This window comes from Pyxicephalus adspersus, chromosome 4 (assembly GCF_032062135.1).
Source record: "Pyxicephalus adspersus chromosome 4, UCB_Pads_2.0, whole genome shotgun sequence".
NCBI lineage: Eukaryota > Metazoa > Chordata > Amphibia > Anura > Pyxicephalidae > Pyxicephalus > Pyxicephalus adspersus.
This window is the reverse complement of record NC_092861.1, coordinates 115,188,303-115,202,815: the sequence shown is the minus strand read 5'-3', so window position 1 is coordinate 115,202,815 and position 14,513 is coordinate 115,188,303. Positions and strand designations below refer to the sequence as shown.

The window sequence follows — 14,513 nt, the reverse complement described above, 5'->3', positions numbered from 1 at the left end:
TACAAATTTTCATTGCTGACATACTTTGAAGAATGACTTACTTTGAGCCTGATATTAAGAACCCTTTTGGAAATACAACCTGACCTATAACATGACTACAGCATCATGTGTCATAACTGAGCAGATGATTTCTAAAAACAATACCAGACTGCCAAAGAGCTAGGGGCATAGAAATTTTCACTCTTGGCTTTAGTTTAGATTTTGCAAAATGTAATTTTACAAAAACAAAGGAAGAGTTACAAATAAGCAGAAAGATTAAAATTAAAAGGAGACATTGGGAAAGGCAGAACTTGTTACTGGAACACTATATCCTAGTGTAGCAGATATAACTTGTTGGCCTGATTTATTAAAGCTCTCCAAGGCTGGAGAGGATAGACTATCATGGATGACCTGGAATTGATTTGGTTCTGGAATAAAAACATTTGCCAACTAACAGCAAATTATTTTAGGATATCTGTTCTAGGTTTGCTGGATCACCCAAGCTCACCCAGAATAGTCTATCTTCTTGTTCTGTAGACCTTTAATAAATCCGGCCCAATGGATCACCTCAAATAACAAGTTGCTATTGGTAAAAAAAAAAAAAGCTGTAACGTTTTATAAATCCTTTTGGACCCAAGTGTCTTTAAAGAAACTTACTATTGTGGGGTAAAGATTGTGTAACATACACCACACACAGATTCTGTTCAGTATTTCCACAGAAAATGGAAAAAATCTATCTCAGTAATATCATGAAATACTCATGGTTGCACAGTGTGAACTGTCTGGGTTTCCAGATAAATTGTATCTTCAGCCAAAATTTGTTTTTTACTTTTTTAGGTTAGGCGGAACTGGTAAGAACAGCCATTCAGTCAGGGTTCCGGGGAACTCTGTTCATCCAGAGGTTGGTAGGGGTACCTTTAACTGTGACTAATCAACGTTCCTTTGAGGGGAACATTATGACCATCACTGTAAGGATGGCTTTTCCCCACTGGCCACCAACAGAATTATTTGAGCATGGGTTCTCTGAAACAAAAGAAAATATTTTAAAAAAATCCCCTGTGTAGAAAGCTTGAGATACGACTGGGCTAGAACATCAGTCACATTTGTTTGGGTGTCAATGGCAAGACTGGCAAGACAGTGTTTCTGGACTTCATAATAATTTCTTTTGGTAGTGTGTTTATATATCTTTAAGCATAAGAATGCATCTGTATTAAATAGCTGGGCATAAAAGGGCAGAGTTACACTAATATGTACTTAGTTCCCGTTACAGTGCCCCCGATACCACTACTGCAATTGGAGAAATGCTGCACTAGAAATAACAGCGTCACCCTAGCATGGAGGATGCCACCTTTTGCCCATAACCCTGTAGAAGGATATATTCTCGAGCTGGATGATGGAGATGGAGGTCCATTTAGGGTAAGCAATTACATCTTTATTGGGTTCTTTTTTAAGATTTAAATGTGATATAAAATATAATATGAATATAAAATCAGAGTGCTCTGATGAGCAGACCCAGTTTTCATTTTTGTTGGTAATCATATTGATTGGGCAAGTGACAAATGGTTTCCTTATCAATATACTTTTCTTTTTTAAGATTTGGAGACTCTCTACTAGATATCTGAAAAAACAGTACAGACACCTGGAGATGTGACTTACAATTTCTTGTTGGATATGTATTGTTGGATGTTTTGTTTTGTTTTTTAACCACAGAATAAATTTGATTGTATTAATTCAGGTTGAAATATGTTAGATGTATCTTTCCAATTACTGTTTATCTTCAGTGTTATGACCAAAATGTGGGTACATTTCAGGAACCTATGGGTCCCTAGCTGTAACATGTTTATTATTCTATATACATTTTTTCTATTATTTATAGACCATCATATATAAGTTTAGTAGAACTACCGTAGGTTAGGACCAGGAAAAGAATTGAATTGAAAAGTGTAAAAAAAGTAATACTGACTGAGGTCTTAAATAAATGTCAGAGATCTTATTATTGAACTTACAAATGTAGGCTTGGGGCTGGCCCTGCACATTAGTTTCTTCAACTGATCTCTTTACCTACAGATATGCAAAGCTTCCCTCACTTTTCATCTCTTAAATAAGTGTACATTCCACTGCACTGGAAACAGTCTCATCCATTTCTCTCTAAATTGCCAAAATCAATGTAATAATGACAATGAAGGAGTTTATCTATGCAACACCAACAACCAAGCCAATCCAGTCCTTAAGGAGGCTTAGGTATTCCCTTTTTAAGTAGACTTACAGACCGGCCTAATTACACACTTTGCACCACCTAGCATCTCACACTACACCAAACCACTTTTTTCCTTCTTTTTTCTTCTTACCCTAAAGCTAGGTACACACTTGCAATAATTATCATTAGAAAAGGAATGACTAACAATTATGCATGATTATGCACGATTATTTTGAATGATTGTATTGTGCATAATTCTGTACATGTTGTAACAATACGATCGTTCAAATATAATCCACCAATAGTGTATACACACTAGATATGATCGTTTGAAGGATGCAGGAAGTGACATGTAAAGGAGAAAGTGTACTGCAGAACCATCCACGGTCACTGAACGACCGTACACACAATAGATAGTGAACAATCGTCGCTCATACATTTTGTCGGCATTGTTGTATACTTTTTTTGTTAATGATTTTCGGACGATCGGTCGTTAGTCGTTAGTTTCCAACAATAAATATTGCAAGTGTATACGCAGCTTAACACCTTTGTTCTCATCTCATATCACCTGCTTTCTCTCTACGTTTTCTATACCCATTGTTTCACCTAACCGTAACTGTACCTAATGACCCCATCCATACTTTCTTCACCAATTCCCAAATACATCACTTATCCATCACAACTTAAACTAAAATCACACCTTAAGGTCTTAGACATAAGATAGCATATAGCATAAGATTAAGTCTACTTAAGATAAGACAGACTATGTAGAATTCTACTGCATATGTAGGTACCACATTTCAACTTTATTAATGCTGGTATCCCACTTTATCTTTATCAATGTGTCTTCCTTTACAAGGTATAATATGAACTTCAAATGTTCCTTAATCTTCTAAAGTTATAAATAGTTAAAAAAGTCAAAAACAACGTTTGTAACTAGAAAATCCCTATTTTATAAAAGACATCAGGTAAAACAATATTCCTCAATCAGAAAATCACTAACCACGACTCTAATTAGAAGCCTGGTCTAATATGATCTGTTTCAAAATGTTATACAAATAACCCATATAAAGGATGCATCCGCAACAGAGATGTGTATATATAGACCTGGTAAAATAATGCACAAAAATTAATAGTACCAATATGCAAGTTATGCAAGTAAATGCAAATTATATGCAAGTATGCAAATATGCAAGTAAATTCAAAACAAAGGTGCATTCACAAAATAAATATAAAAGTAATATTACAATTATTGTGCACATACAGTGAGAAATAGCAGGCATACTGATATACAATGAACTGTCTTGGTTTATCTTTCAATAAAAGTTCAGTCTGTACTTCAGTGAAAAAGAAATGACAGTAAAATCCATTTAGGATTAGAGTAATACTATCACTGTGAGTCCCTCTGAAGTGCCAGCCAAAGAATAATTACTAATCCAGATAGTGACATGTGTCAGAGATTTATATTGTTACACTGGATTTAGAGAGTTTTTTTTTACTTCAACTATTTGGGATAAGTCTTTATTATAACAAAGCTTCCAGACAATGAAGGAATTAGTAATGTGAAATACAGTTTACAAATAAATTAAAAAAAATATATATATTTTCTTACAATTCTTTAATGGTTGCCACATAAAGCTGAGATGACATTTTAGGAAAGGCCAAGGGCATAAAATCAAAATACAATTGTGTATTTCATCCATGTAGTAGTATTTTTTTCAGTCAAAAGCATTTAAAGAAATACAGGCCAAAGGTATTCTGTGTAAACTCAAGTTGCCCTGGTTAGATTTATAACATATATAATTAAATAAGTAAATTGAAATGTCTTATGTATGATAAAACATAAAAGGAGTCTATTATAAGGATATTATAAATATGTTAAAGCTAGGCTCCAGTCACAGAGATAGACCTCTTACACAACATAAAGGTAAAACCCAATTCCAGGCTAATATATTTTGTATGTCTATCTAGGAAAAGAAATATGTGCTAACGAAGAAGTCTTAAATGCTAAAATATGCTTTTAAATAAACATTTTAAATTTATAAATTTTAAGGGTAATGTATTTAACATATAGCCTCTAAAATATAAAAAAGGAAACATAACTGTAAAATGCAAAGCAAAATTTGAGGTCTTACATATCGGCTTTTCATTTGTTGTTACGAAGGGTTAAAAGTTTCAGATAATATGGTCGACAGGTAAAGCCAATTCTCCCTGTTTAACCTTACTTGTCTAATTCAGGAAGAGGTGCAATTACATATAAAAACAACGTTTGTAACTAGAAAATCCCTATTTTATAAAAGACATCAGGTAAAACAATATTCCTCAATCAGAAAATCACTAACCACGACTCTAATTAGAAGCCTGGTCTAATATGATCTGTTTCAAAATGTTATACAAATAACCCATATAAAGGATGCATCAGCAACAGAGATGTGTATATATAGACCTGGTAAAATAATGCACAAAAATTAATAGTACCAATATGCAAGTTATGCAAGTAAATGCAAATTATATGCAAATATGCAAGTAAATTCAAAACAAAGGTGCATTCACAAAATAAATATAAAAGTAATATTACAATTATTGTGCACATACAATGAGAAATAGCAGGCACACTGATATTCAATGAACTGTCTTGGTTTATCTTTCAATAAAAGTTCAGTCTGTACTTCAGTGAAAAAGAAATGACAGTAAAATCCATTTAGGATTAGAGTAATACTATCACTGTGAGTCCCTCTGAAGTGCCAGCCAAAGAATAATTACTAATCCAGATAGTGACATGTGTCAGAGATTTATATTGTTACACTGGATTTAGAGAGTTTTTTTTTACTTCAACTATTTGGGATAAGTCTTTATTATAACAACGCTTCCAGACAATGAAGGAATTAGTAATGTGAAATACAGTTTACAAATAAATTAAAAAAAATATATATATTTTCTTACAATTCTTTAATGGTTGCCACATAAAGCTGAGATGACATTTTAGGAAAGGCCAAGGGCATAAAATCAAAATACAATTGTGTATTTCATCCATGTAGTAGTATTTTTTTCAGTCAAAAGCATTTAAAGAAATACAGGCCAAAGGTATTCTGTGTAAACTCAAGTTGCCCTGGTTAGATTTATAACATATATAATTAAATAAGTAAATTGAAATGTCTTATGTATGATAAAACATAAAAGGAGTCTATTATAAGGATATTATAAATATGTTAAAGCTAGGCTCCAGTCACAGAGATAGACCTCTTACACAACATAAAGGTAAAACCCAATTCCAGGCTAATATATTTTGTATGTCTATCTAGGAAAAGAAATATGTGCTAACGAAGAAGTCTTAAATGCTAAAATATGCTTTTAAATAAACATTTTAAATTTATAAATTTTAAGGGTAATGTATTTAACATATAGCCTCTAAAATATAAAAAAGGAAACATAACTGTAAAATGCAAAGCAAAATTTGAGGTCTTACATATCGGCTGTTCATTTGTTGTTACGAAGGGTTAAAAGTTTCAGATAATATGGTCGACAGGTAAAGCCAATTCTCCCTGTTTAACCTTACTTGTCTAATTCAGGAAGAGGTGCAATTACATATTAACAAGATTAAGTTAGATAATCCCAGATGCCATCCATCTAAAGAAATTAACCTCAGTTGTTAATTGCCTACTATATATATATATATATATATATATATATATATATATTCTCAGAATCTCTGTCATATTTATATGATACATTTTTACTGACGATTTACTGATTTTACAGATAAAAATAAATTTGTATTTTGAAAAGAAAAAGTATATAATGCTGTTCTCTACTCTATAATAGCCTGACACAGAAGATGATAATGCAATGACTAATGTGCATGTGTGTCTGGGGGTGGAAAGCTAGTAAAGAACAGAAGGCAAAAGGTGGTTGTAGGCAGAATGGTAAATATTTAAAATAGGTCGCATATAGAGTACCACAAGAATAGTCACAATAACACTAATGAAGTAACTTTCCGTGGCCTAATGGAGAATCTGCTCTTGGGCTGTTGCTGTTTTAGCACAACAGTTGTGGTCTAAATGCCAGTAAAGCTGCAACTGCACAGGTTGGAAGATAAGAAGAAATTAATGGCCCCTACACTAGTAGTGCGATAGGACACAGAGAATTTTTTAGTTTGAATTTTTTTGTTAAATCGGCATGAAATGGGGGAGAGGGTATAAACTCATGGAGCTGCAAAGTATTGGAAGTAGAGAGGGAGTGAAAAATAAACTATTGCAATCGGAGGCTAAACAACTGCCAATCATCGGCCAGGAAGGAGGAAAGAGGAGGCAAATTCTGGGTTTAAGGGGAAAGATGAAACAGAATAAGCAGAAGGAAAGATGATCATAAATAGGGAGGTAAAAGGAGAGGAACAGCTGAAAAGTGAACATTGAGAAAGGTGGAGCAACGACGTGTAGGAGTTGGTCTGGGAGGAAAGAAGAAGAAAAGAACATTTTTATGATAAAATGCCAGTTTCTTTTATTTGGGGTATAAAAAAAGGAACAGATTTATATCTCATAACAAGAGATCAAACAATAAAAGCAAACAGTGTAAGAGCTGGTGTCAGGCAGCCAGTAGGTGACCTTTTTGAACCTGTGTTTGACCTGCTTCAAGCTGCCATTGCATTCCTACAGGCTTTTAACACTGGTCCTGACTGCAATGAGCTTCATAAACAGTTGGTTCATTGCGCCGGTGTAAATTATTAAGATGAGGGCAACATATTACGATTATCAATACCTATTATGTATAGTGGAAATGTAAAGATTCAGTTTATACAGGGTAGGTTTCTAAACCATCTATCTGCTATAATACTTTATTATAAAATACATTTTCTTTTTTTCTTTTTCTGTTGTTTTATAAATAGGAAGTTTATGTTGGAAAAGAAACTTTGTGCACAATCGATGGCCTTCACTTCAACAGCACTTACAATGCAAGAGTCAAGGCCTTTAATTCAACAGGACTTGGACCTTATAGTAAGACGGTAGTTTTACAGACATCTGATGGTAAGTACCCTAAGAAATTTTCCTTTGTTTTAATAATAATGTAATATTGTTAATGCTAGATATGACCATGATACTAAACCTGGTTTTTATTCTGTTGGACATCAGTAATGATTCATTCGCTCTCTGCCCTAATAAACTATCAGTGGCATTTTTATAGAGAGTGGTTCACTGCGGGTCAAAATCCCTGTCTTATATGTTTTATATTTTGGTAATCATTTCACCTGCAATTAATGTTTGGTAAATATGGGAATATTAATCATCTAGACCTGGGGTCGGCAAACTCCATCCTTTAGGCCAGATACGGCCAAGTCAGTAGTTCGTCCCGGCCTAACTCCCCCTGGCCAATCAGGCCCAATGCCGGCCGGATGCCAGATCTGCCAGGGGGGCGTTAGGAAATACCAGAGCCGGAGCCACCGGAGCTCCGGTGCCGCCTCCTTGCTGCTCCTCCCCTATTTGCCGCAGCCAGCCGTGATACTTCCGCCGCCGTAGTAAATAAGGAAAGCTCCCGGAAGGTAAATCCCTCTCCTCCGCAATGCATACTGGGGAGAGAAATTTCACTTCAGGGGGCGTTCCCTGATGGTGGACTGAGCCATTAAGGTGGGACTCAGAGTTGGGCCTAGTGTGCTCCCGCCCACCCCTGAAATGGCCTAGTGGCCCCTGATCTAGACCTTCTTGCACATGTATACTGAGCTGCTCTGGCAGCAGATCAGAGCAGTATTGAAAAGCTAGAAGTAAAGCTGCATACGGTGCCTTCCTCAAGGCAAACTTGTTGATTTTCCTAGTATTTATGGAGTAACATAAATTATTAAATAACTTGATCTGTTCTTCCTAAATAAATCTTATTTTTTTTTAGTGGCTTTTTTCACATTTGACTCAAATACTGCACATCGGGATATTATACTGTCAAATGACAATATGACAGCTTCTTGCAGCAGCTATGATGACAGAGTTGTTTTGGGCACAGCTGCATTCTCCAAAGGAGTCCATTACTGGGAGGTACAAGTAGACAGATATGACAACCATCCTGATCCAGCATTTGGTGTTGCCAGAATTAATGTGGTGAAAGATATGATGCTTGGAAAAGATGACAAGGCCTGGGCTATGTATGTAGATAATAATCGAAGTTGGTTCATGCACTGCAACTCTCATACTAATCGGTAAGTTACATTAGGTGATAAGATCTTGATTGTGAAACATTTTCTTACATGATCTACATTTTAGATCCTTATTTTTGAAATAGCAAAAATTTTTTTTAAATTTAGCACATGAGACGTGGAGATGCAGACTTTATTTTCAATAATGTATATATTATATTCAGTAATGTATTTAGTTTAAAAAAGCAATACAGGTAATCCCTTACATATGAGATAGGGATTGTAGGGTTGTTTTTAAGTTGAATTTGTAAGTAAGACGTTACAGTCCAGCTATTTCCTTGCAGCCAGGTGTGTATCTGTATGTCTGCACACTGCTGCTGGGTGTTGATTGCACTACCAAAAAAAAAACTTTATGGAGCCTAGACATTCATTACCTTCTGGAGAAAGCTTTGCTTTGGTATACAAAAAGAAAGAACTGCAGAGTCTGTCTTGGTCATTAAACAGTTACAAGAGGTTGCAGAACAGCTCAGCCCTTAAAATCACCCACAATCTCAGCTGTGTTTTCCGCCCCATCAAGCTACCGTCCTGCACACGAGCGAGCAGGGAAGCCTTGTTCTTATCTAAGAGTCGTCTGTATGTCAGATGTCCTTAACCCGGGGACTACCTGTATATAAAATACAGTAATAAACAGCAAACAATCAGCAGTAATCAGTTAAAGATAAAATATGAGTGATAGATCTTTGTAGATCAATATTCCTCTTTCTATTGCCATGTTTAGCAATACACCTATATATTATATTTTATGACTCTCATCTTTAAAAAAAAGTCAAATGCCAAGTGTATTCCTCCTAAAAATATTATAGCCTTCTGCTTAAATGTTGATATAATTGTTTTATTGTGTGTGGTTCTGTGTTGCTTAGATAGCTAGGCTGTATTCAGTCTAAGCAAAAATATTTTTTTCTGCAGTCATGTACCCATTCTAGTATTCACTTTTGCCTGCTTCTATTATAGGTTTCAAAAAGTCAATACAGGAAGGAATATTACCATAAATGTTTATTCTTTTCCACCATCCACTGATGTGTTTGCTTAATGCTCCTGGTTAGAATGCCAGAAATGATTATGAGTAACCTTCCAGTGCATGTATAAAAACTTCTAACATACATTTCCATTTACAGAACAGAAGGCGGTGTAAGCAAGGGAACCACAGTTGGCATACTCTTGGATCTTAACAAACACATACTAATATTTCATATCAATGGCAAGCAGCAAGGACCAGTAGCCTTTGAGAACATTGATGGTGTCTTTATGCCAGCAATAAGTCTCAACCGAAATGTACAAGTAAGTTATGATAAACCCTTCAATGTAAAATCTACTTCTATGCAACTTTTATGTGTTATTTCTTTTTAAACGAATGCAACTGATGCAGTAATAATGACTTGGCAATGTATTGTTATGCAACTTGGTTGTTAAGAAAATATTTACTTACAGTTTATGACTTTTTTACTGTAATGTTCTATAGAGTAACTTTCTTGGAAAAATAAACCTTGACCCTAGGAGAAAGGAAAATTGTATTTTACTATTTTATGGTCAGTTAACGTTATTGGAGGGAGATAGGAAAAATTAAATTATCATATTAAAAAAAATGACAGTATCATTATTTAATTGTTTATTGGTGACCTTTTATTAAATTTTCTTTTGTCTGTAGGTTACTCTCCATACAGGCCTAGAAGTGCCATCAGTCTTCAGACAAAGCAAGCCACCAAGCTGAATCTGAACTCTTTCCAATGGTGCAGAATTTTACATTTTTAAGTGGGGTATCAATATCATCCATGGCATAAGATTTTAAAGTGGCCATTTCACCCCCATTGTTCAAAGTTTTTATGTGATGTTTGCATAACATCCTTAGAATGCTGATGTTGAAGGAAATGTCACCACAGATGTTTATGAACCACAGAAAATTAAAACACTGTAGTATGCAATCAAAAAAAAAAATCACCACGTATTACCAGTCACAATGTAAGAAAAAAATGTGATATTCCTTAGAATGATAACATTGCATAGGTATGTAAATATTGATGAACCAAGTTTACACAAAACTTTTCCTAGCCATGACAGTACCAGGTATGAAGCAAGGCAAGAGTTAGGGGACTGCAACCCCAATTCCCGGTCAAGCTCTTATATTGTCTATTCAATAGACTCCTATTATTTATGTTTTTTTATCATCAATGTAACCATTTTATACATTTACAGATTGTAAAATATAATAGTTATCAGTTCCTGGCAAATAAAGAAAGTTGACTCAGTGGCATATGGAAAGTATACCCCTTTTTGCTCAAGTTGTTATTAATATAAGTAGTTGTTATTAAAAAAATGTATAGAAGTGTGTAGTTAGTGATACAATGTTATGTCTTTAAAGGCTGTGGAACTGTAATTGAGAATTGAAAAGCAGCCTTTGGTGCTACACTGTTCAGTATGACATGTACAAGTGTTTATCTTTTGCCTGAAGGATATGGGATGATTCCAGGACTTGGAGGACCTGTGCTGTCTTAAAGGCATCCTCAAATACAGGGTGACTTACTTCTTGTGTAAGTCTATACAGGGTTATTGCAACCTTTCTGAGAAAGATTTTCAACAGTGAAAGGGATGTGTTGATGTAGTGACTGACTTCATATAAACCCCCAAGTGCTACAACTACATATGTAATTTCAGTAATTCATGTTCTGTGCATCAATCTAAATGTGCTACAAATACAACAATAATTCACATCATGCTTTGATATTTTTTGTTATACTTTAGAGAAATATTTGAAAATGTCAGAGTCACTGATTTACAAACTGAAAGCTTCATGTTCCAATCATCAAAGTGTATTCCAGCAACATTCCAATATAGTTTAAATATTTTATGTTACCACGAAGTACAGAGGGCAGTAATGTGCAGTCAAGTTAACAAACTCAAAATTAGATTTTATCAGTCTTATTACAGTATACTTCTGGTTGCCATCATTCCTTTTAGTATCCTATGCTAAGATAATATTAATTATATTTAACACGTCAAAGCTATTATCCGCACATGTGGTGTTCTTGAATAAAAACCCCAGACAGATATGAAAAACAGCAAGAAGGGCATGCATATAATAATTTAAAAATTATCATGTTTAATTAAAAATCTAGCTATTTGCATTGGACATGGCATTAGTCCTTTGTAATTCCCTGTGCCATAGAATTTAGTCTGAGGGAGGTAGGGCCAGCATTAGTATTCATCCTGATGAAATAGCTATTTACTGACAAGGAACATACGGACAGGAGGAGAAGGCATAAAGGCGAACTTATTTGTTGCTGCTGTTCTCTCTGGACGGGAAGCAGTGAGATGACCCTGGTTTGTTTAATAGCAGTAGAGAAATCGCCCAAAATTTATAATGCAGTTTGTCTGAGTTATGTATATCTCAGGAATAGATTGACAGAGTTTCAACCAGAATCTATAGAGATAAATCAGCTGCATATGTATTTTTCATTTGTGTATATAGATGTTTACCTGGAGTTTAGCTTTAAGATACTTCTAGTATCTTAGGTTAGGAAACATGGCATCATGCCAATGTGGTTACTTTATATTATTCTTTCCATAGCCTAGACATTTTTGAACATTGGTGAGAAAACCCAACTAAAGACAAGAAGAACAGGGTGTAATGGGTACAGAGTGGGAAATATTTAAAAAATGAACAATTTAACATGATCCCTGCCTAATGATAAGCTTAGAATTGGGAGCAAGAGGACAGGACATTTCAGATTTATTGAGATGATAATTAATTGGGTTTTTATTTTATATTAGAACATTGGCTTACTTTTTTCTTTCACATTTATATAAGAGTTAAAAAAGAATATATTATACATACACATATACTTTTGTGCATTTAGTATGTTTGATATAATGTCACATGCCAAAGGAGTTGAATTTGAATGGACATTCTTGGTAGAGGCAGTTAGCGGCATGTTGAATTTAAAGCTGGACTATGAGCACATATAAAAACACAACATTAATGTAGCTAGATATTCATTAATGCTTTAGTATATGTAATTTTGTAAATGAAGCTAACGTAAGCATTTGTATTTCACTTGGTATCAGGCTCCTATAATCCCCTATACAGCAGCACTCAGAATGGGATAAATGATTTTGTTTCCATGGTGTCTGTGTGATTATATACATTTTGCTTATCTCTTTCTGGGAACGGTAAAGGGTACTAATATACGCCTGTACTCATTCCCCTTGGTTAGGGAGAAGATATCTAGGGGCTACTTACAGGTTCTACCAAAAGAACCTCAACAAAACGCAGCATACATTTTAAGAGACTGAATGTGGGAAAAGGATCCCCTCATGCCTGGGCAGCTAGGCTCCATGTCTGGGTAAAATTTTTATTTTTTAAGTTATTGCAAAGACTAGGGATGAGCACGTGTGCCCAGCTCCCTGTGCCTATTATTATTATTATTATAACCTATGTGCAAGATTTGTCTCTCAAAGACTTCAGTTGAATTTTCCATGATTGGAAAGTTAATGAATATTCAACAAACCCAGAATCTACCAACCCAGGCATGTTCCCCTATCAATAGTGAAGATGAAGAATAAGAGGAGAACAATTTTTTGTCTGCTTCTGTTCTTTCATTGTTATGACTGGGGGTAGAGAACAGGACACCACTGTATCCCATAAAATATAGGTGGTCTCATTGATTGACTAGTCCAAGTTATAAAAAAAATGGCTATGCATATATTTTTATGATCCAGATTGTAACTGGAAGCTTTCAGTTTATTTACTCTTCCCTTTATAAATGAACCTATAGAATGTTATGCTCCTGCTGATTAGAGAGCTCTAGCTGTGACACAGCAGTGGGCATTTCCGAGTTCTGCATAAAGACCACTGACCACACAGACAGCAAAGACCAAAGCTGCTTTATGAAGAACATTAGTTATAAGACTTTGTCCACCTTTTGTTTGATGCACCTTAAATATATTGAGAAAATTTCTACTGAATTGGAATTTAAAGAGGAAAAATCAACATGTCAATGTTAATATTGGCCATGGCAGTTGCTTATTCTTCTTCCACTCTACAACAGCTTACCTGTGTGATAATGAGGAAGATACCCTGTGTAAGCTCCAGGTCGGATCTTGTTAGAGCTTAATTAGGGTGGAAAACTTTAACACTTGCTCCTGTGCCATTGGGCCAATCCTTGTGTGGCCAATCACCAAGTGCCAGTGCTGCCACATGGAGTAGGTGGAATCACATGGTCTTCTATACCTGGAAATACTGGTAATTTTTACCAATTTTCTAGGCAGATAGGGAAGTGAACAGAATATAAGTACTAGCAGCTGTATAAGGTAGCATTAGTCAAAGCAAGGATTAACAATCCTGATGGGATAACATTATCTTCACTTTGTACCTACTGTTACTAAAATGACCCAAACAATATGACACAAATCTGTCTCGGTCATTTACTTTAATTTGACACATTTAAATCATCACAATGTCATTAGAATTGTTACATACATAAGGAACTTAAAAATTGCACTCACCAAAGGATCATAACTTTTTTACCACTGTGATACACACACTTCTGGAAGTGTTATCCTTTCCAGTTTCTTAAAGGGTGTACCTCCAAACATGTTCTTTTGTCTTGAAGGCATTACAATTAAAGAGGCCTCTCTGTGATTCAGACATTACTGTACTAGAGCATGAGAAGTGGCCTTTCAAAAAATCTATTTAATTCATTGTATAAAAATAAAAATGCTTTTCTACAACTTGAGGTGAGGTGCCGATAAAAAGAGGATTAATATTTTTTTTACTTGCATGAAAAATCTCCCCTTTTTTAGGGGAGAGGCCATATCCCTATCAACACCTTGCCATCAAAGTTGGAATACAAACTTTCCTTTTGTGATTGTAAATGTAGTGTATGTAAAGTATTGTGTGTCATTGTTTTGTAATTGCTTCATATTGTACATATTAAACAACAATGTTTCCTTGTCTCATTTTGAACAATGGCAAGATCCCAGGTGGTCATTCACAATGTCCTGTTGGTGTATAATGATGCTAACAAGGCAGTATCACATTTGGAGAACACAGGGATCACATAGTAAATTCAAATGCATGTTCAAGTGATGTTTACCTTCCGTAAGTGATTATAAAGCATGGGTGATGGTCATATTCGTTGGTAAGATATATTAAAGGGTACATTAATA

The 14,513-nt window shown here is 34.9% G+C and overlaps 1 protein-coding gene across 3 annotated transcripts in view; it reads left to right on the top strand.

Moving 5' to 3' along the window:
- TRIM67 (tripartite motif containing 67) overlaps positions 1–14,300 on the top strand; it is a 39,107-nt gene extending 24,807 nt beyond the window's left edge. For 2 of the 3 annotated variants that reach the window (XM_072409362.1, XM_072409363.1), the window contains exons 6-10: positions 1,250–1,395; positions 7,059–7,197; positions 8,051–8,354; positions 9,467–9,629; positions 9,997–14,300. In XM_072409362.1, coding sequence (XP_072265463.1) covers positions 1,250–1,395; positions 7,059–7,197; positions 8,051–8,354; positions 9,467–9,629; positions 9,997–10,059 — 815 coding nt within the window. In that variant the 3' untranslated portion in view covers positions 10,060–14,300. Of the gene's footprint in view, positions 1–1,237; positions 1,396–7,058; positions 7,198–8,050; positions 8,355–9,466; positions 9,630–9,996 lie in introns of all 3 variants that reach the window. The other variant, XM_072409361.1, reaches the window with a different exon arrangement.
- Positions 14,301–14,513: the final 213 nt, after the last annotated feature.